The sequence below is a fragment of the Crocodylus porosus genome, unplaced genomic scaffold (genome assembly GCF_001723895.1).
Source record: "Crocodylus porosus isolate Cpor-Errol unplaced genomic scaffold, CroPor_comp1, whole genome shotgun sequence".
NCBI lineage: Eukaryota > Metazoa > Chordata > Crocodylia > Crocodylidae > Crocodylus > Crocodylus porosus.
The window spans coordinates 79,506,313-79,533,705 of record NW_017728886.1 but is presented as its reverse complement, the minus strand read 5'-3'; the positions used below and the strand labels follow the sequence as shown (position 1 = coordinate 79,533,705).

At 43.7% G+C, this 27,393-nt stretch overlaps 1 protein-coding gene across 2 annotated transcripts in view; it reads left to right on the top strand.

Moving 5' to 3' along the window:
- ULK4 (unc-51 like kinase 4) overlaps positions 1-27,393 on the top strand; it is a 442,797-nt gene that overhangs the window by 76,090 nt on the left and 339,314 nt on the right. For both annotated transcript variants that reach the window (XM_019537396.1, XM_019537387.1), the window contains exons 17-18: positions 982-1,089; positions 21,534-21,617. In XM_019537396.1, coding sequence (XP_019392941.1) covers positions 982-1,089; positions 21,534-21,617 — 192 coding nt within the window. The remainder of the gene's footprint in view (positions 1-981; positions 1,090-21,533; positions 21,618-27,393) is intronic.

Here is a 27,393-nt window from a genome sequence, read left to right as displayed (position 1 = left end):
TGCAGGAGAAGGATGTTTTGAGAGCGGGGGAAAATGGCTGAGTTTGCCTTCTCATTTAAAACAGAGATTAAGTTAGTGTTCTGTTTTATGCCTGCTGCACATCACAATATGAGTGGGAATTTAAAGAGCCTGACCATCTGCCCAAGTCAGCACTCTATGCTCCCTCTGGTTCATGATGCAGAAGCTGGCAGGGTGTGGGGGGAAGGTGCATGTTCTCTTAATCAAGTCCTGATTGAGTGCCAGGTTACAGTCCTACTAAGTAAATGCATAAATGTTGCTTGCTGCATCTTACTTATCCAGAATTTTGCCTTAAACTTTACGGTGCTGCTTATGATGTATAGACAATACTTATTACAGATGGGTAACCTGATGTACAGAAAGGTCAAGTGACTTATTTGGTGGTACACAGCGAGTCATTGGTAAAGTAAAAAATAGAGAGCCCTGGAGTTTTGTTTCCCAATCTCTTAATTTAATATCTAAACCTATGATTTTTCTTTTTGCATCGTGACCCCGTGATAAGTCAAGTTTTGGGGCCCTCTTCCAGAAAAATTATGACGTAAGGGAAAGGGTGGTTATTGTCCTCTCTCTGCCATATCTAATTGCAGTCCTGTATTGGCAACCTGTGCACTAGCTGATCTCTTTCCTCTCAGCTTCCCTCTGAAGGACCACTGGAGGTATTGCTGTGAATTCTTAATGGCTTAATATCCCTATATAATTCTGGGGGCTCGCTAGATAGACTCCTATGATCTTCTTTATTCTAAGCAACAGCTTTTAACTGCATGACAGCTTACTTCCTTGTCTTTCCATGCCAACCTAGTTGTATGAGAATGGAAGATTTGTCCAAGGAATAGAGACTTATTGTTGGGTCTTAAGCAAATCTTAAAATTGCTTTCATATTTAATTTTGCTTGAAGAAGGACTGATATTCAGGCACATCTTGTAATAGTGTTCTAATATTTTTTTGTTTCGTTTTGCATTTTAGGCTGTTACACTTTTAACTGAACTGATCAGGGAAAACTTCAGGAATAGTAAATTGAAACAATGCCTTTTACCCACCCTTGGAGAGCTCCTTTACCTTATAGCCAGTCAGGTAAGAACAGAAGGTGATCTTTACAAATCTCTTTACCAAGCTGTATATCATTTTCAGTAGAAAATAAACATCCTTTTGGCACTTGTATCCTAAAGTGCATGTGGATATTTTTGTCATATATACATTGTAGTATATAAATTATTTTTCAAGGTGCTGGTATCTATTTTTCAGTAGTTTTTTTCAGTGTTGTGACATTGAAGATGCAGGGGATTTGCAGTAGAGGTGTGTGAAATGGATGGTATGCAATTCGGATTCAGACCATATCTCAGACAGTGATTCAGTTGGTTGATTTGGATCACTGTCCTAATTTGATTTGTCTGAATCCAAATTTTGAAGATTCAGTGCTGATTCAGAGAATCAGTGATTCAGCCATAGACACAGCTTTAAATGTTTTTTCTACATACCTCAAGGTGCTAGGCATGGCTTGTGAACACTGTAATGATGGGGCGGATATAGCATCCCATAGCAGTGCAGGGGGGTGGGTCCTCCGTGTGCTCGGTGGCAATCCCAGAAGTGGACCAGAAGTGCTTCTGGTCCATTTCTGGGTCCACTTTTGAGCATGCTGGGGACCCTGCTGCGCTCCTGTGGGACACTTCATCCGCTCCAGCATCTCGGCGTGATAGCTTGAGTAGGGCTGTGCAAAGCTTTGGTCTCTGATTTGATTGAGCAGAGATTTGACCCATTTTGGCAAACAAATCTCCGAATCTAAATCAAATAAGGAGACCTTTTAATCTCTCTGAATCAAATCAGAATCTCTGAATCGATTCAGGGAGATTCGGCCATAGACACAGCTTTAAATGTTTTCATACTTTGAGGTAGCAGGTGACTTGTGAACACTGCGATGCTGGGGCGGATGGAGCATCCCGTAGGAGCATGGGGGGCTCCCCAGCATGCTTGCCAGCAGAAGCACTTCTGGTCCACTTCTGGATCCACTGGAGAGCATGTTGGGGGGCCCACCCACACTTTCTCAGCTCAGCAACTGGTGCCTCCTGGATCTGGGGGAGGAGACACCCAGGGTCCCTCCAAGGCTGATTACTGAGCTGGGGGGGCTGCCAGGGGCACCTCCTGTGCACTCCCCACCTTATCCAGAAGTGGACCAGAACCCAGAAGTACTTCTGGTCCATTTCTGGGTTTGCCAATGAACACGAGAGTGGACCACCATGCTCCTGTGGAATGCTCCATCCACCCCAGCATTGCAGCATTCAAGCTGCACTGGTACCTCAAGGTATGTAGAAAAAATATTTAAAGCTGTGTCTGGCCGAATCACTGATTCTCAGAATCAGCATTGGATCTTTGGATTCGGCCAAATCGAATCAGGGACAGTGATCAGAATCAACGAATGGAGTCACTGTCCCTGATTCAGGCCAAATCCAAATCAAATATGGCCCGCTTCGCACACTCCTAACCTCAAGGTATGTAGAAAAAACATTTAAAGCTGTGTCTGTGTCTGAATCATTGAATCTCTCTGAATCGATTCAGAGGGTTCCGATTCAATTTGGAGATATTAAAGAGTCTCCTGATTCAGTTCAGATTCGGAGATTTGCTTGCTGAATCTCCACCAAATCAATTGGTGACCAAAGCTTCACACAGCCCTAATTTTGCAGTTCCTGTAAAATCCCCTGCTATTAAACTTATGAAGTCACATACTTTGTGCTTTGTTATCATTATTTCACCATTCACAGATGGAAACTTGTGTAGTTTGTCATTTTATATTCCATCCCTAATTAGTGTATTTTAAAGGCTAGTTGTATAGGGTGCCTGTAGACGTGCAGCGAGACTGCTCTGATGTGTTGTAATTACAGTGTGTCAGAGCAGACTTAGTTAATCGAGTTTGCTGGAATGTGGTAATTACCACACTTTAGCAAACCCTAGACCATGTTCTAACATCACATCTATCAGCGTCTCGATGCTGAAAAATGGTAGCAGGAAAAATGGCCACTGGTGCCATTTTTCAGCTCAGGGACGCTGATACATGTGACACTCTGGGCGCTTTAAAGCACCCCGATTCCTGGAGCACATTTATAAACACCCATAGTTTTAACCTTGTTTTAATTTCTCTCAGCAGTCTTTTGTATTAGAGAAATTGATCCAGAACCTGAAGTATTGGTAGCTTAGAGACACATTATCATGAATTAGTTATATTGGTCATGTGTAAGCAGAAGTTGTCCAAACCAATTTATATATACATACATGTAGTTTACACATACACAGACACTCTCAATGCTTTGTTTTATATGTAGCTGATATTTTGATGTTCTCTGCAAGACTGAAAATAATTAAAAGACAAATTACATGGGGAAAAATAATTTAAATGGGAAAATGTTAATGACAATTGGGAACTGCTCAAGTCCTGCACTAGAAGCCCAAAATACCAGAATTAAGAGGGATGGCTAAACTGATTAAAAAGCCAGCATAGGGGGCAGTAAAAACACAAGTGGAAGAAAAGGGAAGTTCGTGATAACTAATATAAATCCAAAACCAGAAACTAGAAAAAGGTAATAAGAGAAGCAAAAGAACACTAGAAAGAATCTGTGGCCAACAATATTAAGTAAGATGAAGAATTTTTAAAGCAAATTGTGGGAACAAAATGAATTCTAGAAATGGTCCATTATTAGACACAAAAGGTAAAATTCTTAATAGTGCTGCAGAATGCACAAATTGTTCATTGAATATTCCTGTTCTATATTTGGAAAAGGCCAAGTGATACAGTTATAACATATGGTAGTAATAAAATACTTTGTGTTCTAGCAATTGAGGAGGGTATTCATCATCAGAAGCTATGAAATCTAGGTATTTTTAGGTTAAGTAGATCTAGATAGTTTGCATCCACAGATTTTACAAGACCTAGCTGAGGAGCTGTTTGAACACTTAATGTTCTAGAGCAGGGCTGTCCAACTACTAAACAGCTGGGGCTACTAAACATAAGCCACAAGTTCCCTGGGCTGCATGCTGTCTGTGTCCCACCCTGTGGCAGGCACCATGTGACCCTGCAGATCCTGGTTCCTGGTTCAACCAGAGTAATGGGGGAAGCAGTAGCTAGATGAGAGCCCAAGAACTGCAAATTAACCCGTTGGCGGTCTCATGTACTCTGTGGGCCATAAGTTGGATAGCCCTATTATAGAGGATTGGAAGAAAATTAATATAATGCTAACGTTTACAAAAGGGTGATTTTTTTTTTAAGGCTGTTCTAAGCCTGTCTACCTGATCCAAGGCAAAATAATTGAATAGCTGATACAAAGCTTGATTTTTTTCAAGAAAGCAGGTAATATAATGCCAGCCAGCATAGGTTTATGGAAAAGAGATCTTATCAAAATGAAGCAATATTATTTTTAGGAGATTACACATCTGATATGCATCCACATGCACCCAAGAAGCAATATACCCTGGTTGGGATGCTCCTGAGTATGCCCTGTCTGCCATTCCTTCACCTGTGTCCATACTTCAAACCCAGAAATGTTTATCAGGCCATTTCAAGACATCTCTAATAGCCACTCTTCAAGCTTGCTTGAGGTGAAGATTCTGAGATGGGCTATAGAGGGATGTTCTGGAATGATCACGGTGGTTTATTTCCAGGCTTGGAGTACGTGAGTGGGAGCAGGTGGGTGAGTCATGCTTGTGGGCGTTTTTGCTGGGAAGTTATTGCTATGGTGAGGACATACTGTATGTAACATACCTAGGCTTCAGCAAGATGGTTGATTGAGAACTGCATGTCATTTTGCTTAAGAAAATATAATATAAAATTAACATATACATGTTTAAATTGATTAAAGACTAACCAACTAACAGCGCTTACAAAATTTTAAATGGGGAACAAACTTGTTCCTATTGGTGTTCCTCTGGGAACTGCTGCTTTGTTCTATTTTTTTTTTTTTCATTTTTATCAGTAACCTCAAGTAAAACAAAATTGCTACTGCTAATGTTTGCACATGACTGAATGAGAGTGAAATAGTTAAAATGGGTAATGTTGAGTGATATTGATTGCTTAGTAGCGTGGGTAGAAGCAAGCAATATATATTTTAATATGCCCAGTTGTAAATTATGTATAGAACCAAAAATGATAGGCCATATGTACTGGATGGGGATTCTATCCTGAGGAGTTTAACTGTTATCAAGGAGTTATGGGTCTTGGTGGATAATCAGTTGAATGTGAGCAGGGCTAAAAAGGCTTGAGTCTTCTAGGGTGTATAAATAGGAATGTAGAGAGGTTATATAACCTAAATCAGGGATCAGTAATATACAGCACATACGGTCGTTCCTCTGCTGAGCTTTTTTAGCTGGCCCTCCAAGCTCCAGGATACAGTAGACTGCGAGGAGTATCCCAAAGTGCAGTGCACTTAGGTGCGTGTAAAGGAGCTTCCATGGCAACAACAGCTACCCAGCCCATTCTGTACTGCACCCCTGCAGCAGCTGTAGTGATAACTTGGACAGAGGCACTAGCAGATCCCCAACCAATCCAGCACATGGTGCAGAATAGCATAGAGACCTGGGGAGGAGTTGTGGCTGTGGCTTGGGTCACATGGTCTGCTCTGCAGTGCATGTCAGGCTGGTCGGGGCATGCTGCCACTTCTGTCCCAGTTCCTGAAGCTATAGCAGCTGCCTGGTGAAGAATGCTCTGTACCTTGCTTTATACCCTGTGCTGGCTAGCAGCTGCAGTGGCTATGCTGGGTGATGTACCTCACCAGCCCAGTGCTTGGTGCAGAACAAACATGCATAGCTGTGGCCATGGCCACCGTAGCAGCTCCTCCATGCATTCCAGAGCATGATGTACCAGAAAGCAGCAGCAGGAACTGGGATGGAGGCACCAGCACGTTCCCAACTTGTAACAGATCACATGGCTGTAGCCACGGTGACTGTAACTGCTCCTCTATGGACACATCTAAATGAGACGTTTACTGTGGATCTGCCTAATTAGCTCTACATGTCTATTAGGCCACAGGAAACTGAGTAACTCTGCTGCAGGTTAGTACTTCTGAATACAGTAGAGTTCTGTAGTCCACAGCAGTGCATGTGTAGATGGTGATGGGGCTGGCTGAGGCACGATGGTGCTTCAGTGCAGGGACTGCCTGCTGGCTAGCCCTGCAAGGGCTAGCCCTTGGGACCACCCTTGTGCCCCAGCCAGTTCCTCTGCAGCACACTGAGCTGAGTTGGAGTAGCCCTGGGCTGGAAGGCTGACCCTATAGGCCCCTTGCCAGGGCTGCTTTGACCCGGCTAAACATGCTGCAGTCCTGAGTGCATGTTTAAACAAGGCGCCCAGGAGCAATAAACTTTGACATGATATGTGACGGAGTTTATTGCTTCATGCTAATAGCACATGTAGATGCCACTTCCCTGTGTCCCAAAGCATGCTGTGCTGGCCAGTAGCAGCAGGGACTAATATGTCCCTGGCCAGCCTGGCCCAGACTATACAGCTGTGGCCATGACTGCTGTTGTGGCTCCTGCACTTTGGGATGCTCCTCACAGTCTGCTGGTCCTGGAACTTGATGTGTCATGGGCTGGGCTGTAGTAGCAGGGATTGGGGCAGGCTCCAGGCTGTTCTCAGCCAGACATAGGCTCCCAGAGTAGCTAGGTAATGAGTTGTGCTGTGCTGCACTTAATCAATAAGGATCAGTGGATGGGGATGTTCTGAAGGTAGGAATCTGCTGCTTCAGTTGGTGGTGTGGAGTTTTGTGGAGGGAAGAGAGGAACTTGCTTGTAAGGTGCATGAGCAAGGACAGCCCATCCTTCTACTTCCTGCTGCGTGCAGAACCGGGGAGGTTTCTATCCCTAGGGATGGGATTACTCTGGTAGGTGCTCCATGTGTCTTTTTACTGCAGAAAAACTGCAAGGAGTTGTAGTGAGTTCCTGAAATTCACTTGGAGAGTAGTGCCTCAGATTAATTCAGCATCATTGCCAACTAGACAGTCCAGTAATCTTTGTACATGATGTACTGAAGGAGCCACCCACTGCCATGTCATTGTCAAAAAAACAAAACCAAAATTGATAGTGAGTGCTTAGTGTTCAGTGAGCTGTGGAAGTATGATTACTTTTTTTTGCAATGACAAGACAAAGCAGTCTGCCCGATTTGCCAAGATGCTGTTTCACTGTTCAAAGAATACAGTATAAGGTGTAATTTTGATACACATCATAAAGAAAAGTATGACTGTTTGGTAAGGTAACCTATGAGTGACAAAACAGAAGCTCTGAGAAACAGTTTGCTAGGTGGCAGGATATTTTTAGAAGAGATATTGAGCAAAACCTAGGAATTGCTCAAGCTAGTTATCATGTGGCTAAGTTAGTTGCTGATGGTGGAAGACCTTTTACAGACAGATAATTCACCGAAGAGTCTGATGGTAGTAATTGAGGAGGCATACATATCCTTAAAAAAGAAAAAGAAAAGATAAATGATGAGAGGTTTTTCTGCTCATACTATGAGCAGATCAGATGGGGACAGATTTGCCTAGCATGCTGAATGAAAAGGCCACAATGTTCCAAGACTTCTTATTGGCGCTTGAGAGTAATGACATGTCATATATAGCCCAACTGCTCATATCTGTGCAAGGAATAGACTTGAAGATTGTGGTTATTGAGAGGCTTGATGCACTTTAGAGTCCGAGGGAGACAACTGGAGAAGACTTATTTATCAAAGTGTGTGAAACAGTGAGAATGCTTCATCTGAGCTGGGAGAAACTGAAAAGCATAATAACAGATGATTTACAAACCATGACAGGATACAAGGCTGGTGTAATAGGATACATCAGCAACGAAAGGCAGATATCGAATGCTGACCCTCCCAGGCAACTTCACTGCATCATAAACCAGCAGTCATTTTGCAGCAAGGTGTTACATTGGCAATCAGTCATGGGCGTGGTTCTTTGAAGCATGAATTTCATCTGGGGCCCTGGCTTGAACCATTGTCAGTTTCAACAGTTCCTTGACGACATTGAAGCGGAATATGGAGCTGTCTCACAAGTGGGATGGCTCAGTTGGGGTAAGGATCTCAAATGTTTCTTCCAGATGCCAAATTGGATTGATATATTCCTAACAGAGAAAGGAAAGCATAAAGCTGAACTGTCTGATCTGGGATTTAGCATTTTTAGCAGACATAGTAGAACTGCTGAATGATCTGAATGTAAAATTTCAGGCAAAGGGAAGCCTCCTGCCTGAAAGGTTCACTGATGTGAAAGCTTTTAAGATTAAACTGAACCTTTTGATGAAACATATCACTGAAATAAACTTTTCACACCTTCCTTGTTGCAAACATTTATTGAGTGAAGAAGGAATTGATTTGGACTTTACACTGGGCAGGTTTATTGAGGCTTTAAAACATGTGTAGGGGGAAATCCAGGAAAGGTTTAAGGATCTCTATAAGTATTCAAAAGACATTTGCCTTCTCCACAACTCATTTGCATTTGATATTGAAGAGGCATCTGAAATATATCAGATAGAACTTGCAGATTTTCACGGAAGTGATGCTTTGAAAAACACTTTTATAAAGCAAGTGACCTGATCACCTTCTATTCAAGTACAAAACCCTGCACTTGGGACAGAATAATTTCATGCACAAACACGGATTGGGGAAATGAGTGGCCAGGCTGCAGTACTGCAAAGAAGGACCTGGTGGTTAAAATAGACCATAAACTGAACGTGAGCCAACAGTGTGCTCTTGTTGCAAAAAAAAAAGCCTGTAGCACCCTGGATTGTATTAACAGGAGTGACCCTTGCAAATCAAGGGAATTGATTCTTCCACTCTGTTCAGCACTGGTGAGGGCTCACCTAGAGTACTGTAACCAGTTTTGGGCCCCATACTTCAAGAAAGATGTGAACAGATTGGAAAGACTCCAACTCAAAATGACAAAGGTGATTAGGGGCCTGGGAAGCGAGACTTAAGAGGAAAAGATGAAAGAACTAAGGTTGTTTAATACATAGAAGAGAAGGTTGAGGGGGATTTAATAACAGTCTTCAAATCCTTAAAGAGGGATTATAGAGAGGATCGAGATGTGCTTTTTTCTGTGATGTTAGGGGCAGGACTAAGAGCAATGGCCTCAAGCTTCAGCAAGATAAATTTAGATTGGAGATTAGGAGGAACTTTTTGATTATGAGGGTGGTCAAGCACTTGAACAGGTTACATAGAGAAATGATGGCATCTTCATCCTTGGAAGTTTTCAAGAACAAGTTAGACACACATCTGGCTGGGAGAGTTTCATCATGGGTAAATCTGTTTTGAGCAGGAGGCTGGACTAGATGAACTTGTGAGGTCCCTTACAGCCCATCTTCCCTATGATTTTATGCAAGGAAAATCTGTTTTAGCAGTTATTCTGAAGGAATGGATTTTTGCTTCTTCTCCAGGCTTCATGCCTCCTACAAGATGTTCCAGATTATAGGGCAGAATTTTTCAACTGAGTATGTGTGCCCCTAAGGGTACTTCTGATGGCCTCAGGGGTTCTTGGCAGCAGATGCTGCTACTGCCATGCCACTGGGACTTCTGTTGCTGCTGTGCTGCTGGCCCTTCCGGTGCTGGCACTTTGCCAATTGGCAGCAGGGGGGGATTCCCTCCTGGTTGCCAATTGGTCAATGGGGTACCCTTCCCCCCATCAACTGGCTGCTGGGCCCTGCCCCCCTGGTCACTGATTGGCTGCTGGGGGATTCTCTGCTTCCTCCCCCACGCTTGTTTGGCCTCTGGGGGACTCCTGCCTTCTCAACAGGCCACCAGGGGTACAATGACCCAAAAAGATTGAAAACCTCTGTTCTAGGGCATAAGTGGATATACACATCTGTAAAGAGGGCAAAGATTGCATGGCATCTTCAATACAGTCAATCAACTCTGCTCTTTGTGAGAGAAAGGAGCACAACTCCATGTCTATCTTGGTACCACTACTTAGCAGAGTTAGCAAGCTAGAGAAACCCAGAGACTCCAGAAACCTAATTGGATCAATAATAGTGAAATTAGTACTGCATTGATGATTGACTTTGATTTTGATACTGACTCACTGATCTCAATACTGTTTCTGTTTAAAATAACCACAGTGCTAATAATTAAGGTTTCCAAATCACTCTCCTAAAAATGCCTTCTTGGTACTGCTGTCTATGCTATCTCTACAGAGCTAAACAGTACTGTAAGTCACCAAATATTTTGGTGGTATTTGGTAGCTGACCAAAGGAAAGGTTATGAGATTATGCAGCTCAAAGACTTTCCACATGGGTTCCAGATTATATCAGGACAAGTCTATATCAGTAAGTTGACTCCTCCAGTTCATATGATATCCCATTCTACCATTCCATTACTTCAGGCAGTTTTAATGACCATGTTATAATAGCAGTTCCAGTGAGGCAATTACATGGAGATTAGTTTATATATTTATCCAGTGGCATTCCTTGGTGACCACCTCAAACTATTGGGTATAAGCCTGTGCAAGTCGGCAGCAATCTGCTCTGGCTTTGGATCCGGCCGTTTCGGATGGCCACGATCTGATCTGGAGCTCTGGACTGGGTTTCCGCCTCGACCCAGCCGAAGCGGCTCAGAAGCTTTGGAGCCGCCTTGGAGATCTGGCCATAGGGTATAATGGAAAATCAATGAAATATCTATAACTTTGTTGTTTTTTGTCCAATTTGGATGACTCTTACAGGGATGGTAGCCTCTGCTGAGAGCATGAAACCTGCCAAGTTTCAAGAAAATGGATGCAGGATTTTGGGGGGAACTGTACCCCAAATTCTTGAAAGCCAAACTTGTGTCACGGCTGTGTGTTACAACACAGGGGAGGTTAAAACTGCAGGGCTGGTAGCTCTTACTGAGGCCACAAAGCCTGCCAGATTTCAAGGAGATCAGTGCAGGGGTTTGGGGGAAACTGCACCTCAAGCTGCGGACGAGCAAAACTTATGCCACGGGTGACACTGTGTGTGTTAAGGCACAGCAGGATGACAGCTGCAGGGATGGTGGCCCCTGCTGAGGCCACGACACCTGCCAGCCGTCGAGGAGATTGGTGCAGGGGGGTTCTGGCGCCCTGCACCCTTAGCTACTGACTGGTCCCTGAATGAATCATGATTGATTGATAACTGGGAACACAGCAGCTTTGCAGCCAGGCCTGCAGTAGTGTCTCCCAGGCCCCAAGCCAGAGATGGTCAGTCCCACAAGCACCCATAGCATGAGTTTTGCTTGCCCGCAGCTTGAGGTGCAGTTTCGCCAAAAACCCTGCACCGATCTTCTTGAAACTTGGCAGGCTTTGTGGCCTCAATAAGACCTACCATCCCTGCGGTTTTGACCCCCGTGTTGTAACACATAGGCGTGACAGGAGTTTTGCTTTCAAGAATTTGGGGTGCCATTATCCCCAAACCTCTGCACTGATCTTCTTGAAACTTGGCAGGCTTCATCCTCTCTGCAGAGTCTACCACCCCTGAAAAATTTATCCAATTTGGACAAAAAACAACAAAGTTATATTTTATTGTTTCCCCATTATACCCTATGGCCGGGTCTCCGAGGTGGCTCCAAAGCGCTTCGGAAGCTCTGAACCGCTTCGGGAAGCCTTCCAAGGCCAGTGCTTTGACCTGGATGTGCTGCTTTGGGCCCGAAGCTCTGTCTGAAACCTCTCACTGCCCTAATTGGGCATAGTTTGGAAGAACAATTTTATGGGCTTTTTCAGCTGAACTTCTAAATGAATATCTAGAAAAGCTTTCCTGTTCTTTCTAAGAATGGGATTGCTTTGGACAAATAATTGAAAAAAGTTTACTTGGTTTATAATAATTGAAGTTTTATGAGGTGGCCTGTATGCACAGAACCCATAATCCATTCTTCTTCCCTCAAGCTCAGAATCTCATTTGGATTCTGATCATTGAAAGATGTGATCAGCAGTTAAGGTCATTTTGCCCTTTATGCCTCAGCAGCAGAAGCACAAGTACCTGTTAATAGGTACTCCTGGTACTCCTGTGTTCATACCCCATGTGAACCAAAGGTTGGAGCCACAGGCTTAGAACATCTCAAAGAACTTACTAATTTTTCTCTTTACAGTTACAGTATGCTAAGAAAGTGAGAAATTTCAAATGGCAACAGGTTTATTTGGGCCAGTAGAAGCAAGAGGTACAGTTTTCTGATCCACCTATTATCTGCAGAGGACCCACAGAAAGATAAAGTCTATTAGTAGACATAATTAAAGATAGTTTCTTCTGACGCCCACAAAAGTTACTTTAAGAATGACTATTCTCGTTAAATTATTAAACCTCATTAAATACACTGTCTGTCATTAAACTTCTGCCAAAAGCAGCATGTGCTCAGTAATGGAAACCAACTATGATGTTGATTAAATGTAGCCAGTACTGATCATGACTATAAAACACATGGCCCTTATGGGACAAACCATGCTGATATTTTTTTTTGGAAAAAATATTAATTTCTATGTATATTGGTATATACATACATATATACACACACGCATATATATATGTGTATGTACTGTCTGTCTGTCTTGTGACTGATATGGCTCACTCAACAGTCCAAACCACATCTTTACAGTTACACTATTCTGATTCTCACTACAAGCACTGTACTGCACTCCTGCACACCCATGCATCAGTGTGCCTATCGCCATCCCTCAGTAGACTGTCTCAGTGCCTCCCCTGCCTCCTCGTTCCCAGTTCCCCAGTCCTTTCATTCATTGTTATAATCATTGTCACTGTTCTCATCTTTGTCATCATTGTCGTTCTTTCTGGTGGCAGTCTTTTCTCTTCCATATCATCTCCACAGTCTCCTCCCTGTTATCTTCAACCATATTTCTGTAGCAGCCCTGAATCTCACTCAGATCCAGTTTGATGCAGTCTTTAGTTGAGAGGACTGTGTGTCTGTTTATGAGCAGGTTAATGGTCTTCCACATAGTATTCCTGAAGCAGGAGATGAACTGGTTGAAGTTGGCTGTTGTGGTTCCCTGCTGCTTGGTTAAGTGACTGAATGGCACTGCCTCTCAGGTCAGGGTCTTGACTCCATCAGCATCAGGAGGAGTATGATTACTTTCTTTCACATCTCCCTGGCAAATGGACAGTGCCAGAGAAGGTGGTCGATTGTTTCTGCCTTCTACCAGCAGGTTTGTCTGGGGAAGTTTGATGGGCCCCTCTGCCCCTCTCTGTTTTTCAACACCCTCATGGGGACTGCCCAGTGGGCTGCTGGCCAGTTCAAATCCCTGTGCTCCTCCTGTAGGTCCGTGTGGAAGATTTGCTCCTACATGGCCTAGAAGCTGTCTCTGAGTAGTAAGTCCACAACTGACAAATTTTCTCTTGCCCTTGCCTAAGTTTGTCAGGGTTGCTGGGCTCTCATTGTGCAGATCATATTTAATCCAGAAGCACTGCAGGACCTTGCAGAACCACAGTGTTTCCATGATCTACAGGCTTGAGTTGGGTGGTATGTATACTAGCCAATATTGCAATAGGGGCCCTATAAAGTATCTTATTAAGCCAGCTGTTTTGGATTCTGTCCCAGTCATCAGTTTGCATATCTGTTTCATGTACTTGGCTAACAGGAACAGCAAGATGATGGCTAACAGGAACTGCTCACAGTCTGTTTAATCTTGTATAATGTGGTCCTTGCAGCTTTCTCTCATCTGGAGCCCCAGAACGAGATGCATTTGGCTCTCTCAGTTTTATGGGTGACTTGCTCTGAGGAGGTGAAAGGCCAGTGTGGTTTACAACACTGCGCTTATAAGTGCTAGCCTGAGTTGAGAATGGGTTCTGAGACTTCAAGCGGTAATTGGTTTTCTGGCTTACAGCTATTAGGCTGAAGTGTAAAGAATGGTCTCATGTGCTTGAGAAAGGTCCCAGAAGATTGTAAAAGGGCCAATGGAGTGCCTATCTTCAAGAAAGGGAGAAAGGAGGACCCAGGGAATTACAGGCCAATCACTTTGACCTCAATCCCTGGTAAAATCCTGGAAATAATTATTAAAGAATCCATTATTGATAGGCTAACAGAAGGCAGTATTCTAAAGAATAGCTAGCGTGGCTTTGTTGTAGACCAGTCATGCCTGACCAACCTTGTTTCCTTCTACAATCAGATAACTTGCCACCTGGATAAGGGAAATGAGGTTGATGTCATATACTTGGACTGGAGAAAGGCCTTCAACCTAGTTTACCATGATGTCCTCATGATAAAATTGGGAAAATGTGGCCTCCACTATTTTTTATGGTTCAGTGGCTAGGTAACTGGCTCTGAAGTAGGACCCAGAGAGTATTAATAGATGGAACTGAGTTGAACAAGGTGACCAGTAGCATCCCTCAGGGTTCAGTATTCAGACCAGTGATTTTCAACATGTCCATCAATGATTTGGATTTGTGTATTAAAACCAAACTGGCAAAGTTTGCGGATGACACCAAGTTATGGAGGAGTGTGGTCATGCTTGAGGACAGGCCTGCAATACAGGCTAACCTGGACAGGCTTGCAAGGTGGGCAGATCTTAACCTGATGTTGTTTAACATGGAGAAATGTAAAGTGCTTCATCTGGGGAGAAATAATCTGCATCACATTTACAGGCTTGGCAATGCTATGCTTGGCAGCACCGCAAGTGAAAGAGACCTGGGTGTTGTGATCGACCACAGAATGAACATAAGCCACTAGTGTGATGCCATAGCTGGCAGAGCTAATCAAACACTGGCATGCATATACCAATGCACTTCAACCAAGGCTAAGGATGTCATCCTCCCACTCTGCTCAGACTTGGTGAGACCGCAGCTGGAGTAGTGCATCCAGTTCTGGGTGCTGCACTTCAGGAAGGATGTGGAGAAGCTCGAGAGAGTCCAAAGGAGAGTCACGCATGATTAGAGGTCAAGAGAGCAGGTCGTAGAAGGAGAGGCTGAAAGACTTGGGTCTGTTTAGCCAAGTACAGAGAAGACTCAGAGGGGACTTGGTGGCCAGTGTATAAGTATATTAGGGGGATACATCATGGCCTGGGGGAGCATCTGTTCACCAAGGCACCCCAGGGGAAGAGAAGAAACTGGGTACAAACTGCTTGAAGATCGCTTCAGACTGGACATAAGGAAAAACTTCTTTACAAGTCAAGTGCTGAGGGTCTAGAACAGGTTCCCCCCTGAGGTGGTACAGTTATTTACCCTAGTGATTGTCAAAAAGCATCTTGACGCCCACCTTGCTGGGGTTGTCTGACCCCACCAGTCTTTCCTGCCCAAGTGCAGGGAGGCTAGACCTGCTGATCTTGTAAAGTCCCTTTTGGCCCCTAACATCTGTGAATCCATGAGTCTGAATCTTGAGTTTTCAGGCCTAGACCAGGGTAGCAGCTTGTTTCTGGATGTCGGGGGGGAGGAATTCCTGAGATGACTGGTAAGCAGTCAACTGGGGTTGGCATAACGCATTCAGTAATGGTGCTCATGATGGTGTTACAGCTGGAATCCACTAGTTTACTGTGCTGACCCCATGCTGGTGCACAGTACTTAGCAAGAGCATACACAAGTGCCAAAGTAGAGGTGGTTCCATCACACAAATAAACATGATCAGGAAGAGTGGGCAGCCCTGCTGGATGCTCCACTCCATTGTGATTGAGGCTGTCAGGAACCCATTTATCAGCTTCTTGCTGCTTATGTTGATGTACAGTGTCTTTATCCAGCATCAGGGGGACCCCCATCTTCAGTGTCTCAAATAGGGACCAGTGGGACACTCAGTCATAGATCTTCTCCAGGTCAAGGTTCAGCATGGTGGCATTCAACCCTCTTTCCCATTGGTACTGTAGCATGTCTCACAATTGCAGCAGGGATCCACAGATCTTTTGCTTTGGCACTATGCATGACTGGTCCTTGTGGATAACCTATAACAGACTTAAAATGCTTAGCCAAGATTTTGGCCAGCAACTTACAGTCAAAGTTCAGGAGCCTCATGCTTCTTCAATCTTTCAAATTCCCCCTCACCCTCTTCTTGTACAGAAGGGTTATGAGGCCCTCCTCAATCCTTGTCCCCAGGTTGCCCTCCTGCAGGTACTGTCTACAGACCTGCAGCAGGTCTGGGCCCAGCTGGTCCCAGAAGACATTGTAGAGCTCTTTGGGCAGGCTATCTGCCCTAGGAGTCTTACCATTCTTGAAGCTGTGGAGAGTTTTGTTGATCTCCAGAGTCAACTCCTCCCCCACCTTCTGACTTCTGTCCTTTCCAGCATGGCTCTCAGGTTTTCTGGCCTTGCAGAGCTCCTGTTAGAAAGCTGCCACCATCTCCAGCATCCCCTCATTCAACTGGTGCTCCACACTTGCTCTATCTACCAGACTAGTCATGGCCTTTCTCTTGGTCCCTTTTAACCTGCTAAAATAAGCAGATCACTTCTCCCCCTTTTCCACCCAGGGAGCCCAGAACAGGAAGATCTTCTGGGCCTGTTCCCTGTACCAGACTCTGATCTGGGCTTTCACCTTCCGCATGGCCTCCCTCACGGTCAACCCCAAGCCGTCTACTTGTTCAGACTCTCCAACTTGTGGTTTAGACATTTGTTTTGCCTTCCCTAGTACCATGCCTGCCTCCTGCCTGTTGGAAAAATGTTCTTGCTCTCTCTCTTGCACTGACCCACCTCTCTGTGTGGTTCTGGTACCCAGGTCTGTGCATTTTCAACCCTGTGTAATGTTGTCTGAACCCTCGCTATGTTTTTTTGTTGTCCAGAAGGCTTACATTCAGATTCTATATGCCCCTGCCTCTCTAGGGCTGCCTCCCCATTTCTGCTTTCATTGTCAGAAATCAGTGGTGAGCCACTCCATTGCATATGTTCTTATTTCCTCTTCACTCCCACAGTTGAGCTGTGCCTTTCTTTCCCATTTCCAATGATTCTCTCTTTTTCACCAGCCTAAAGTGCCTGGCAAACATCAGCAAATGGGGCCCCAAACAGTTCACCCAGAATCCCTCTGTTGCCCCTTTTCTCAGCATGCCCGTCTTGCTTTGTGTATGCATTCACATGCTGCCTTGGCACGGGCGCCTGGTGATGGACACGGGGCGGCTTCATATAATCTCTGACAGGGGCCCCAATCACCCCAGGGGAGACCCCAGAACTCACCTGCCATGACTTTGAGTGTTTCTTCAGTGGTGGGGTCTCCCATTGGCAGTCCCTCGTGGTTGGTTGTTCCTCCTGATGGATATTCTTGGGGCTCCACCTCCCCTACACTCCTTCCATATGCCAGCCTCCAACGGGCCACCTGATCTTGATGCAGCCAGCCCTCCGGTCTTGATGACTCTTACCTGTTGCTTGATCTCGGGTATCGGGTCTATTTCTCTTCCTAATGGACCCTGGGTCGGATGGCTGTTCCCCTGTCCTCCGGGTCTATCTTGCTGTCTCCCATTTGTCTGCTTTTTGCGGGCGGTCCTTTTGTTGTATGGGTGTCGCCCAGATCCCTCAATGAAGGGTTGCAAACAAGTGAAATAAAACAACAAAATAAAACAGGAAGCAACTGAGGAATGGGCACAGGTCAACAGGAAACAAAAAGGAAGCATGCCAGGGAAAGAAAGAAAAAAAGGCTGAACCGCCTTGTTATACTGGCTTCCAAAAAAAAAAAAAAAAATTCTCCAGTGAGAATGACCATTTGTACACTTTTGCATGGCTTAACTCTTACCAGGGATCAGGACGAGTGGAGCCATGGTGAAAGTCTCCTGTGTGTTCCAGAGACTGGGGTCATCTTGGTCTGGAGAAGGTGTGAGAGGCAGCTGCTCCTGCCCATCCCATATACAGGGAGAGGAGGGGAGGATCATTTCTCCCAGCTGCTCCCTGATGGCTCCTCACACCCTGGAGTCCTTGGTGTAAGAAGCAAGCAGGCAGCTTTGATCCATTATTCCATCCACTTGACTCCCAGGTACTGCCGAGGAGATGGAGAGGAACTGTAACCCCCTGTGCCTGATTCTTGCAATGGAGTCCCCAGTGTGAGAAACAGGCAGGGGACTTTGCCCTACTGCTCCTTCACCCCTGGTAATGAGAGGATTAAAGTAGGTTAGGATCACCTTGGTCTCAGGAAGGCATGAGGAACAGGGGAGAAAGGGCAGTTATCAGCTGAATGGTTGTACTGATCCCTCTCCTGGAATCATTTCTAGGGTGGGAATTATCCATCTTAATTTCATAGATTTCATAGATTTCATAGACTCAGGTCCTAGTTTTGTCAGTCTTTAAGTGCTAGGGGTGAGGGTAGCAGAGCAGCACCCAGCTGGACGCAGCCACACCAGGAACAGGCCCACCGGAAGCTGTGTGTCCTGGTCAGGGCCTGGGCTGGTGGGTCTGTTCTGCTCCCTTTGCCTCCACTGGTAGCTCCTCCTGCTACTGTGCCACTCTGAGTGGGTGGGTTATCGGGGGAAGCTTCAATTTGGCAGCTTCCGCCCCAGCACACAGGTGCCTTCCACTTGCTTTTCCCACCTGCAGTTGGCTGCTCACTGTGCTGGGTGGGTGGAGTGAGTAGAAAGCAGCTGGGAACTGGAGCCAGAGCCCCATGTACTAGGGCAGGAGCCACGCAGCTGAAGATCCTCTCCAGACCTCTCCCCAGCTTGGAGCAGTGCAGCAGGAGCAGGAGGAAAAGGCACATCTGGAGGCGAGGGGAACAGAGCAGCACCCAGCTGGTTGCATCTGCATTAGGAGGAGTCCTGCTGAAAGCTATGTGCTCTGGTTGGGGCCCCGGCCAGTGGGTGCAGGCTGAAGTATGGTATGGGCTGCCCGGGTGAGAGGGGGTGGGACTCAGCCCCATATGGAGTGCTGTAGGGGCAGCCGCAGGCCAGATCCAGTCAATTGACAGGCTGGATCTGGCCCGCAGGTCATATTTTGCCCACCCCTGAGGTAGTGGTGGGACAGGCAGAAGGCCAAGATGTGGGAGGATAAAGGGCAAGCGTCAAGCTGCTTGCCCCCCCCTTCCCATCTGCCATACTGTATCTGTCACTCCCTGCTTCCCTAACATTGCTTTCCCTGCTTCAGCAGTGAGGGGCAGTTAATTTAAGATGACCCTTCAATAATTCGATTCTATACATGGGAAATTATAAATTTGTAATTTTTTTCTTGTATGCAATCTAATTAGCATGGGGTCATCTTAAATTCTGGGTTATCCTGGATTCAGGTAAATATGATATACAATAAAACATGAAAAGCAAGACTAAAAGTAATGCAGAGGCAGAACCTGATGTCAATCTCAAGACATTACATTTCAGAAATAGCTGCATTCATTTTCTGCTGGAAGGGTTTTCAGGACACAGAATCCATGGGGAAAAAATTCAAAATGGGGATATGTTGAAACTCCTGGAAGTTCCCAGTAACCAATTTTGGGAGATGTGTACATAAAGATATTTAGATAACAAAAATGCTATCTTAGTCTCATATTTTTTTCTCATCTTAAGTTTGATTTATATGTTCAATATTTTGAAAAAAAACCAAACAAACTTTGAGCCTTCATGTTTCACTCCTTAAGACTCCCCAGTTCCTTAGTATCTTCAGACTGTACTGTTTAATGACTGGGTAAGAACTCCTCCATTTTTCAAGGTATCTGTTCTTCTGTTTCTCCCTAGAGAGATGCTTGTCATCCTTTCCTAGAATTTGTTTGGCCTATAATCTCTAATCTTATCTTCCCTAAACCCTTTGCAGTGGGAGGATGAAGACAAATTGGGATTATACCTGTTTGCTAGTATCCAGATACCACTTTTGGACCCGTTCACTGTCTAAAAGTGAACATTATTCAAGCGCTGAGAATTATTGTAAATTTTTAATCTCCGATTTTTTTTTTTTTTTTAACAGCGATATGCTGAAGAAAAAATGGTAAATGGAAAAAGTCTCTATATTAATGCCTGTATATTAAAAATGGAAACTTGAAGCCTGAGAGCCTGGGTCGGATGTCTCTGTCTAAAATCATGAAGAATCTCTGTAGATTATGCCAGATTATTATTGCATGTAATGGAGTTTCAGGAGAGATTATACCACAGTTTTGTAATTTAAATTTAGCAGATGTAAAACTCCAAGGAAATCAGGCCCTGATAAGCATGCAGTTTCTTTATGGATGGCCACTGTAAACAGTTACAATCCATTCCTTTTTGAATAGAACAAGTTTTAAGAAGTGGTAACATTTTTTTTAATAAAGAAAGCATTTGTTTCTTATGAAGTTGAGAGATGTTGCATTCCTCTCAAAGGAAAATATAAGGCATCTCATTAGCAGCTTTTCTTCAACTAAGGTACCATAGTTAAATTAAAACAGACCAGTAGTACAATCTTAATGTTGAAATCCTGTATAGAACACTCAAAAGTTAGAAAGTACAGAAAATTAAGGTTGTTCCTGAATCATTGACCTGAACACGCTAGGCATCCTGTGCTTTTCATTGTACAAAAGTGCATGAAACAGTTTCTAAAAAATTATTATTCAGAGCAGTCCAATTTAATAAATAATTTTAGAAGCAGATGCTACTTTTCAGAGGAAAACACTCTGCAGAATAAGGATATCTCACAAAATCAAAATTCATTTTGTAAGATGCCATCATTTTGTAAGATACCATGGGGTCAGACTTGATGATTTGGGGTCGGACTCAATGATCTGATGAGGTCCCTTCTGACCCTAGCATCTGTGAATCTAATATAATTTATTAATTTTTATTCTTTAATTTTTTCCAGCAAGGGCTCTGCTCCATCAGTTGCTAATGTCCATGTGCTATCAAATGCAGGAGGGGAGCAATATGAAATTTGTTTTCATCATGTGTCCATTTGCTAAGAAAAAAGCCAAACAACTTTCTCTTTACCTATAATATGCTACTTCTAAAAAAAAAAAAAAAAAAAAAGCCAAACCAATCAAAAACCCACCAGCCTATTTACTCCTAAAGGTGCAATCAGTCTCATTTTAGTTAATAGTGAATTGATCTTTTTAAAAAAGTTGGATGTAAGTGTCTGCATGTAAGGATCTTGGACCATTATGGATCTCTTGAGAGGTTCTATGTGCTTTACCTGGTATCTCACACACTTAACCTTTTTTTAACAGCTTTCCCTTTACTGATTAACTTTTGAATATATTTTAAAGGCATGTTTACTTTAAAAATTCTTTTCTTTTAATTGAGAGGCCCCAAGAAATATTATTTCCAATTATAATATAAACATAATTATTGTTTAAATAATTGGACTTTGTTTTTCAGATAATCAATTATCTAGCTCTGTAGCAATCAAAATGATTTTTACAACTTCAGGTTCAGTTTTGCATGCAAATTGAATCAGTTGAGCTAATGACAAATAGAAACATTAGAAGAAATACTTTTTAAAAATTGTAAGGCATGTTTAAATTATGTAACAAAAATCAATTTTTGTGCTGCCCACAAAAGCAATAGCGGTATATTAAAATATTGTTCCAGAATATAGTATTTCCTAAATTTTATTAATTTGAAATATATATGCTAGTAACATTTAAAAAAAACTCCTGTGTGCATTTTTTGTGTCTGTAATATTAATGTGATTTTTGTTTTGCCTTGAAGGGTTAATATCATTTGTGCCGTTAGCTTCATTGCTGTTCCTTCCACTTCATTACAGGAAGAAAAAAAAGAGCACCCTAGAGAATGCTGGGTTGTTCCCTTGGCTGCTTACACTGTGCTAATGAGGTGCCTTCGGGAAGGGGTAAGGCTCTTTTATTGTCCTCAATAGAATTTCTCCACTGTAATAACCCTTTAGGCATTGTGTGAGGATTGTAGCCTGCAGCAGTGCAGTACCTTGTCAACCAAGTATTGCTCCTGAATTTAAATAATCATGATAAGACCATGACCTACACAGAAGAGTGCAAAAATTGAAATGGCGTTCTCTATTTTTGACATTAATTTAAAGTTACTTGATTTTGGAAGTAAGGTAGTAAATAAAAATTACCATTACCTGATTTATGATTTTTAAGATTTTTTTTAGGAATTTTCTGACAACTGTTACAATTTCTGCTGTAACTTAACTTTTCACAGGTTTTTTTAACAGAATTTACTTCTTCCCAGTTTAATAAAACACAGTAGATATATAAGGCTTGAAACACTCCATCATCATCCTGTCAGGTCATCAGCATCCTATTGAGGCCCAAAAGTGGTAGATGTGAAATACTAGTTTTTCTTTGCTATATACTATTTGCCATACACTTCATTTCTTGTGTAACAACTTTGGTATGTTAAAAAAAGAAAAGGATGCCAACATGTATGGTCCCCCACTCTTAAAATGAAAAAAATAATTGAGTAAAGTCATGTATGGGACTGGCATTTACTGTTTGAGATCATTTGACATTATTTCTGCCCAAGGCAAAGCCGAAGGCTGAAAATATTCCTTGTAGGGATTTAAAAAAAAATCAAGGTAAACTTCTTTCTTCTGAGATCTTTATTGCTTACAGTTTGTGATGTAATAAAAGAAATCGCTTGATGACTAAAAAAGATTTTCAAGTGACCAAGAATGTACAGCTGATATGTTTTTTTGGATTCTTTCCAGACAGTAATATATACATACTAAGATGTCATTCTAAGACCCATGTGTGATAAACCATATAATTATCAACTTAGTAATGGGAGGCTTCATGCTAACTGTAGGTGACCATGTGATAGGAATGATACAGGCATGCATAAGAACATCATTTCTATATAGTAAAACCAATTCTAAATCCTGCAGTGTGTTTGTTTTCATTGAGAATGTGTATATTAAATGTCTTTCCAAATTATCAAGTATAACGTTCCTGGAAGTTGTTGCTGAATTGATAGCCCTGTAAACTGAAGTCTGATTGGAAATGACTGAGCACAGTCACCAGTTTCCCATCTTCTGCCTCCATGCACATGCAAAACAAATCTGCCCAGATGTTTGAATGTGGGTATTGCACATATGTAGTCTTTCCGTACCTTTAAGGAAGGATGCATTTTAAAAATCTAAAATATATAAAAATATATCAAATATACCAAAATAAATCAAAACTCCTGGACTGTGCTGTAGTGTTCTAGATGTTGATCATAGAAGTGGCTACCGTATTACAACTCTTTAATGTTTACAGCTCTTAATTCCACCTCAGATCATGAAGGAGCCCATTTATGAAAGTGTGCTTATATCAAGTATTTTTGCATCAGAAGGCTCACTTCTGTCCAATTATCATTTTAAGAATTTCACTTCAACCCAGTATTTTTCTGCTTGAAAAAAATCAACTGTCTTATTCTATTCCCTGTGGAGATCTTTAGGAATGTAATGACGTTATAGCATTCTTTCAAAAGCCTCCACCTGCAGACAGTAAGTATCTGTCCAGCCTCTCTTGAGATATTTGGTGTTGTCTCGCTAGCAACAGTTGCCTACTACCTGATAAATCTGAAATAAGTGAACTAAAAATATCTGGTGGCTAACTATGTGTAAGCCTTCTGCCAGGCACAGGATGGCAGTAAAAAGGGCCAAGTTCAATTTATCAGTTTTACATAAATTTTCTCTTTTGGCTTGAGACCTCATCTAGACACCTGGGAAAATAAAAGCACAGAGTATTTCACTGACATGCAATATTAAACTGTAACAGGGTTTATTGAAGAGGAAGATAAATGGGATAAACAGACGATCTTGGGAAATCTCTTAATAGTTAGTAGCCCATTGCAACCAACTATTAACAGTTGATCAGAGTATTCTGTCTTAAAAAGTCTCATCTCTCCTGGATGGCCTTGCTCTGTCACTGCTGTCATATCTCCTCACCACTTGGAGGGAGGGGGTTTGGTATGCTGCTGCTGTTGTAATTTTTTACCACTGGGAGGGGCAGGGGGCAAGGGCTGCTCTGCCATTGCTGTTGTTGCTTGAGACTTGGTGGCAAAATACAGTGCAATCCTAGGGAGTCTTCCAAGCTTCCTTTGTCATACCTAAGCTCCATCTCCACCTTAGATCTCCACATAAACCCTCAGCAACATTTATCCAATTTTTCCTTAATGCGTCAGTGCCTTATGAATTTTACACTTTTAGAAGGGAGGGCATTGCACACAAAACCTGACTCACCTGGCCCCCTATATTCAGAACTGTTAAAATATGTTATCACAGTCAAAAGAAGCACAAAGTGTTCCCACTCTCATTGAACTTGTATCAGTAAGGGTGTTCAGGTAAGGGATGCAGTTCCAAGGAATCTGAATCTGCATATCAATGTGCATAGGCAGATAAGCACCCCAGAGAGGTTGTCACATGAAACACAGACACGTTAATAGGGTTGCATCTTTGACACAGCCAAAAATTTGATGTCCTGGCAAACCAGTACAACCTCTCTTACATGGATTACCCCTTACTCAACCCTGGGGTCATTATGATTACCCATTTATGGGTTCTTTTGATTCAACTCTAGGTGCAGCAGTATACATTAGGCCAACAGGATGGCTTTATGACTTCACTGACTCAATGACTTTACTACCTCAGGTAAGGTTGGTACAGATATAGGAGGGTCGCGGATGAGGAGAACCCTGAAGGATTCCCATCACTCTTTGTATTTGTATGATTTCATTGTCTTCTGGGGTCTCCAGTAAGGGATGCAGACCACTTGTACCCTCAGGAGCATGATTCTCACTGTCTTCTATGGTCTTCAATGAATCATAGAAAATTAGGGTTGAAAGGGACCTCAAAGTCTAGCCCAAACCCCTGCTCAGAGCAGGAGCTTCCTAACTTTATCATCTCAGCCAAGGCTTTGTCTAGCTGGGTCTTAGAAATCTTCATGGGTGGAAATTCCACAACCTCTCTGGTTAATCTGTTCCAGTGCTTTACTACCCTCCTAGTGAGAGTGTTTTTTCCTGGTATCTAACTTAAACTTCCCTTGCTGGAACTTGAGATCATTGCTCCTTGTTCTGAGACCATTGAGAATAGTCTAGTTTCATCCTCTTGGTAACCACTAGGGACTTACCAAATCACAACTCCGTGTTTTTTGTGGAAAATACAAAATCAAGTGTTTTCCGTGAAAAGCAGCATGACCTTGATTTTGGCGGGCTTGCTCGGAGAGGGGAAAAGAACTTATTTGTTTCCCAGACTCTGTGCATTCATGTGTGTACACCTGAGGTAACTAGCCAATTGTCCCACATTCTCAGGACAAATGAAAAGGTCTGCCCTGTTGCCCTCTCCTATTTGTGATTTCTCCAGGTCACCTGCTTCACCACTTAAATCAGGGCTTTTGTCTCCAACCCCCGGTGAACTTAGTTTAAAGCCCTCCTTGCTAGGTTAATGTGCCTGTCTGTGAAGATGCTGCTTCTTCTTTTTGTCAGGTGGATCCTATTTCTTCCTAGCCGTCCTTCTTGAAACAGTATCCTGTGGTTGAAATAGCCAGGGCCCTGCTGGTGTCACCAACTGTGCAGCCATGCATTCATCTGCAGGATGCATCTGCTTCTGCCTGGGCCCTTTTCCATGACTGGAAAGATCGAGGAGAATGCTACCTGAGCCCCTGTCCTCATCACCCTTGCACCCAGAGCCCTGTAGTCACTTTTAATCTGCTCAGGGTCGCTCCTGGCAGTATCGTGAGTGCTCACATGGATGAACAGCATGGTATAATAGTCAGAGGGCCTGATGAGTCTTGGTAGTCCTTCTGTGACATCTCAGATCTGGATTCTGGGAAAGCAGCAGACCTTCTGAGACGACAAGTCAGGTGGATGCCTCCATGCCCCGCGAAAGGGAATCTTTAACCACCACCATGCTTCCTCTTGGTGGCAGTAGTCTCAATCCTCCTAACTTTGGGGATACCTGGCCTTGTCTTTTCCACCAGTGGAATATGCTACTCCTCCTCTATTGTAAGGGCTCCATGTCTGTTCTTCAGGCAAACTGCTGCAGGTGGAAATGAAGACCTCTGCTTGCTGCCAGAGGTCACAAGCTTCCACTTTCCCAGGAGTCCATGTCTTCTTCTCTTTCTCTATTGTTGCCTCTGGCAGTCCTTGCTCTGCAATACAATAGGTCTCCTCCAGCATGAAACTGATGAAGTCTGCATGGCAAAGGATGCTTCAGAGCTTTGCCACATCCTGTAGCTCTTTTGCCTGTTCCCTGAGGGACACTACCAGGAGAAAGCGCTCACTTCACAGGGACTCCACCTGGCAGTCACTGAAAGGAATCTGTAAGCCACAGTCTCCACAGTGCCAAACTAGGACCTCAGTGGAAGTCTCGGTGAGCTGTCCTGCCTTGACAGACACCTCACAGGTGCAAGCAGAGGAAGAGCTGGCAGTACCAGTTGCTCTGGTGTTGTGACATCCTCTAGCCATTTCTCTGGCTCTCTTAATTCACTGCTTCTCTCTTTCTGCCTTTCTTTCCAGACATACCTTCCCTGGCAAACTCCCCTGGAAGCTGGCCTAGTCGCTGCTCCTTGGTCCTGAAAGGTTCCTTTTTCTCTGCTAGCCTGCTTTCTCTCACCAAGCCTGCTGTAAAGGAAGGAGAGAGTGTCCAGGCAAATGCCCTAGTGAATTTCCCCTCACTCTGGACTCTAGTTAAACAAGGGACTTAAGTATTGGTCAAAATGCTGCTTTAGCTACTTACACTAGATATATGTAGGTTAGTTACTTTTAATTAAGGAAAGAACTTAAATTAAAGGCTCCCCTTCAAAGAGGAGGTGGCAACCTGACCTGTGAACTGTGTGTTAACTGCCCTGTTTGCTGCCCATGCTCACTCACTTGAGGCGTCTCCTTTTATACCCTCCTTGGCCTGGACTGGCTCCACCCCTGCATTAGGGCTTTTGTCAGACATAGGCAGCAATCACCCAGCCAGGAGCACTCCTAGCTGCTCAGAGCCCAAGCACAGCTCACTGAACAAATGCTCAGGAAGCCAAACGCACAGCTAGCCCTGGCTCACTTACCTTCCCAGAGCAGGATCTGTTGCCTGGCTCCTCTTCCTCTTCCTCTTCCCCTTCCTCCCCTTGCTTCTAGTAAACAGCTTGCAAACCTTCCTGTTTGCTGCCCCTGCTTGCTCTCGCGCAGTGCTTGCAAACCAGTTTTATCCTCCAAGTCCTCAAGGTTCTCCCATGCCAAGGATGGACACTGCCCTGCAGATATAGAATCACCACCAACTCTGCCTTCTATAGGAAGGTGCTTTTTATGTCTTTCAGGTCTAAGGCAGGGGTCAGCAAAGTTTTTTTTTTTTTGGCAGAGTGCCAAAAATACCCACAACCTTGACTTGTAAGATGTTGCCATGCTGCGGTGGATAGCGAAGGAGCTGTGAGGGGCCCGATCCTTTTTGTGGCAGCACAGGCCCAGCCCCTCCGGAGCTGTCCATCTTAAGGCCCACGTGCCAAGCAACATGCATTCACATACCACACTGGCACCTGTGTCAGAAGTTGCCTACCCCTGGCCTATGGTAAACTTGAGGTGGTGATACCCTTCAAGGACTCCACCTCTGCTAAAGCTCCAAGTCATCATCCAAACCCAGTGGTAGGCTTGCCATAGAAGTCTTTTTTCATAGATTTCATAGA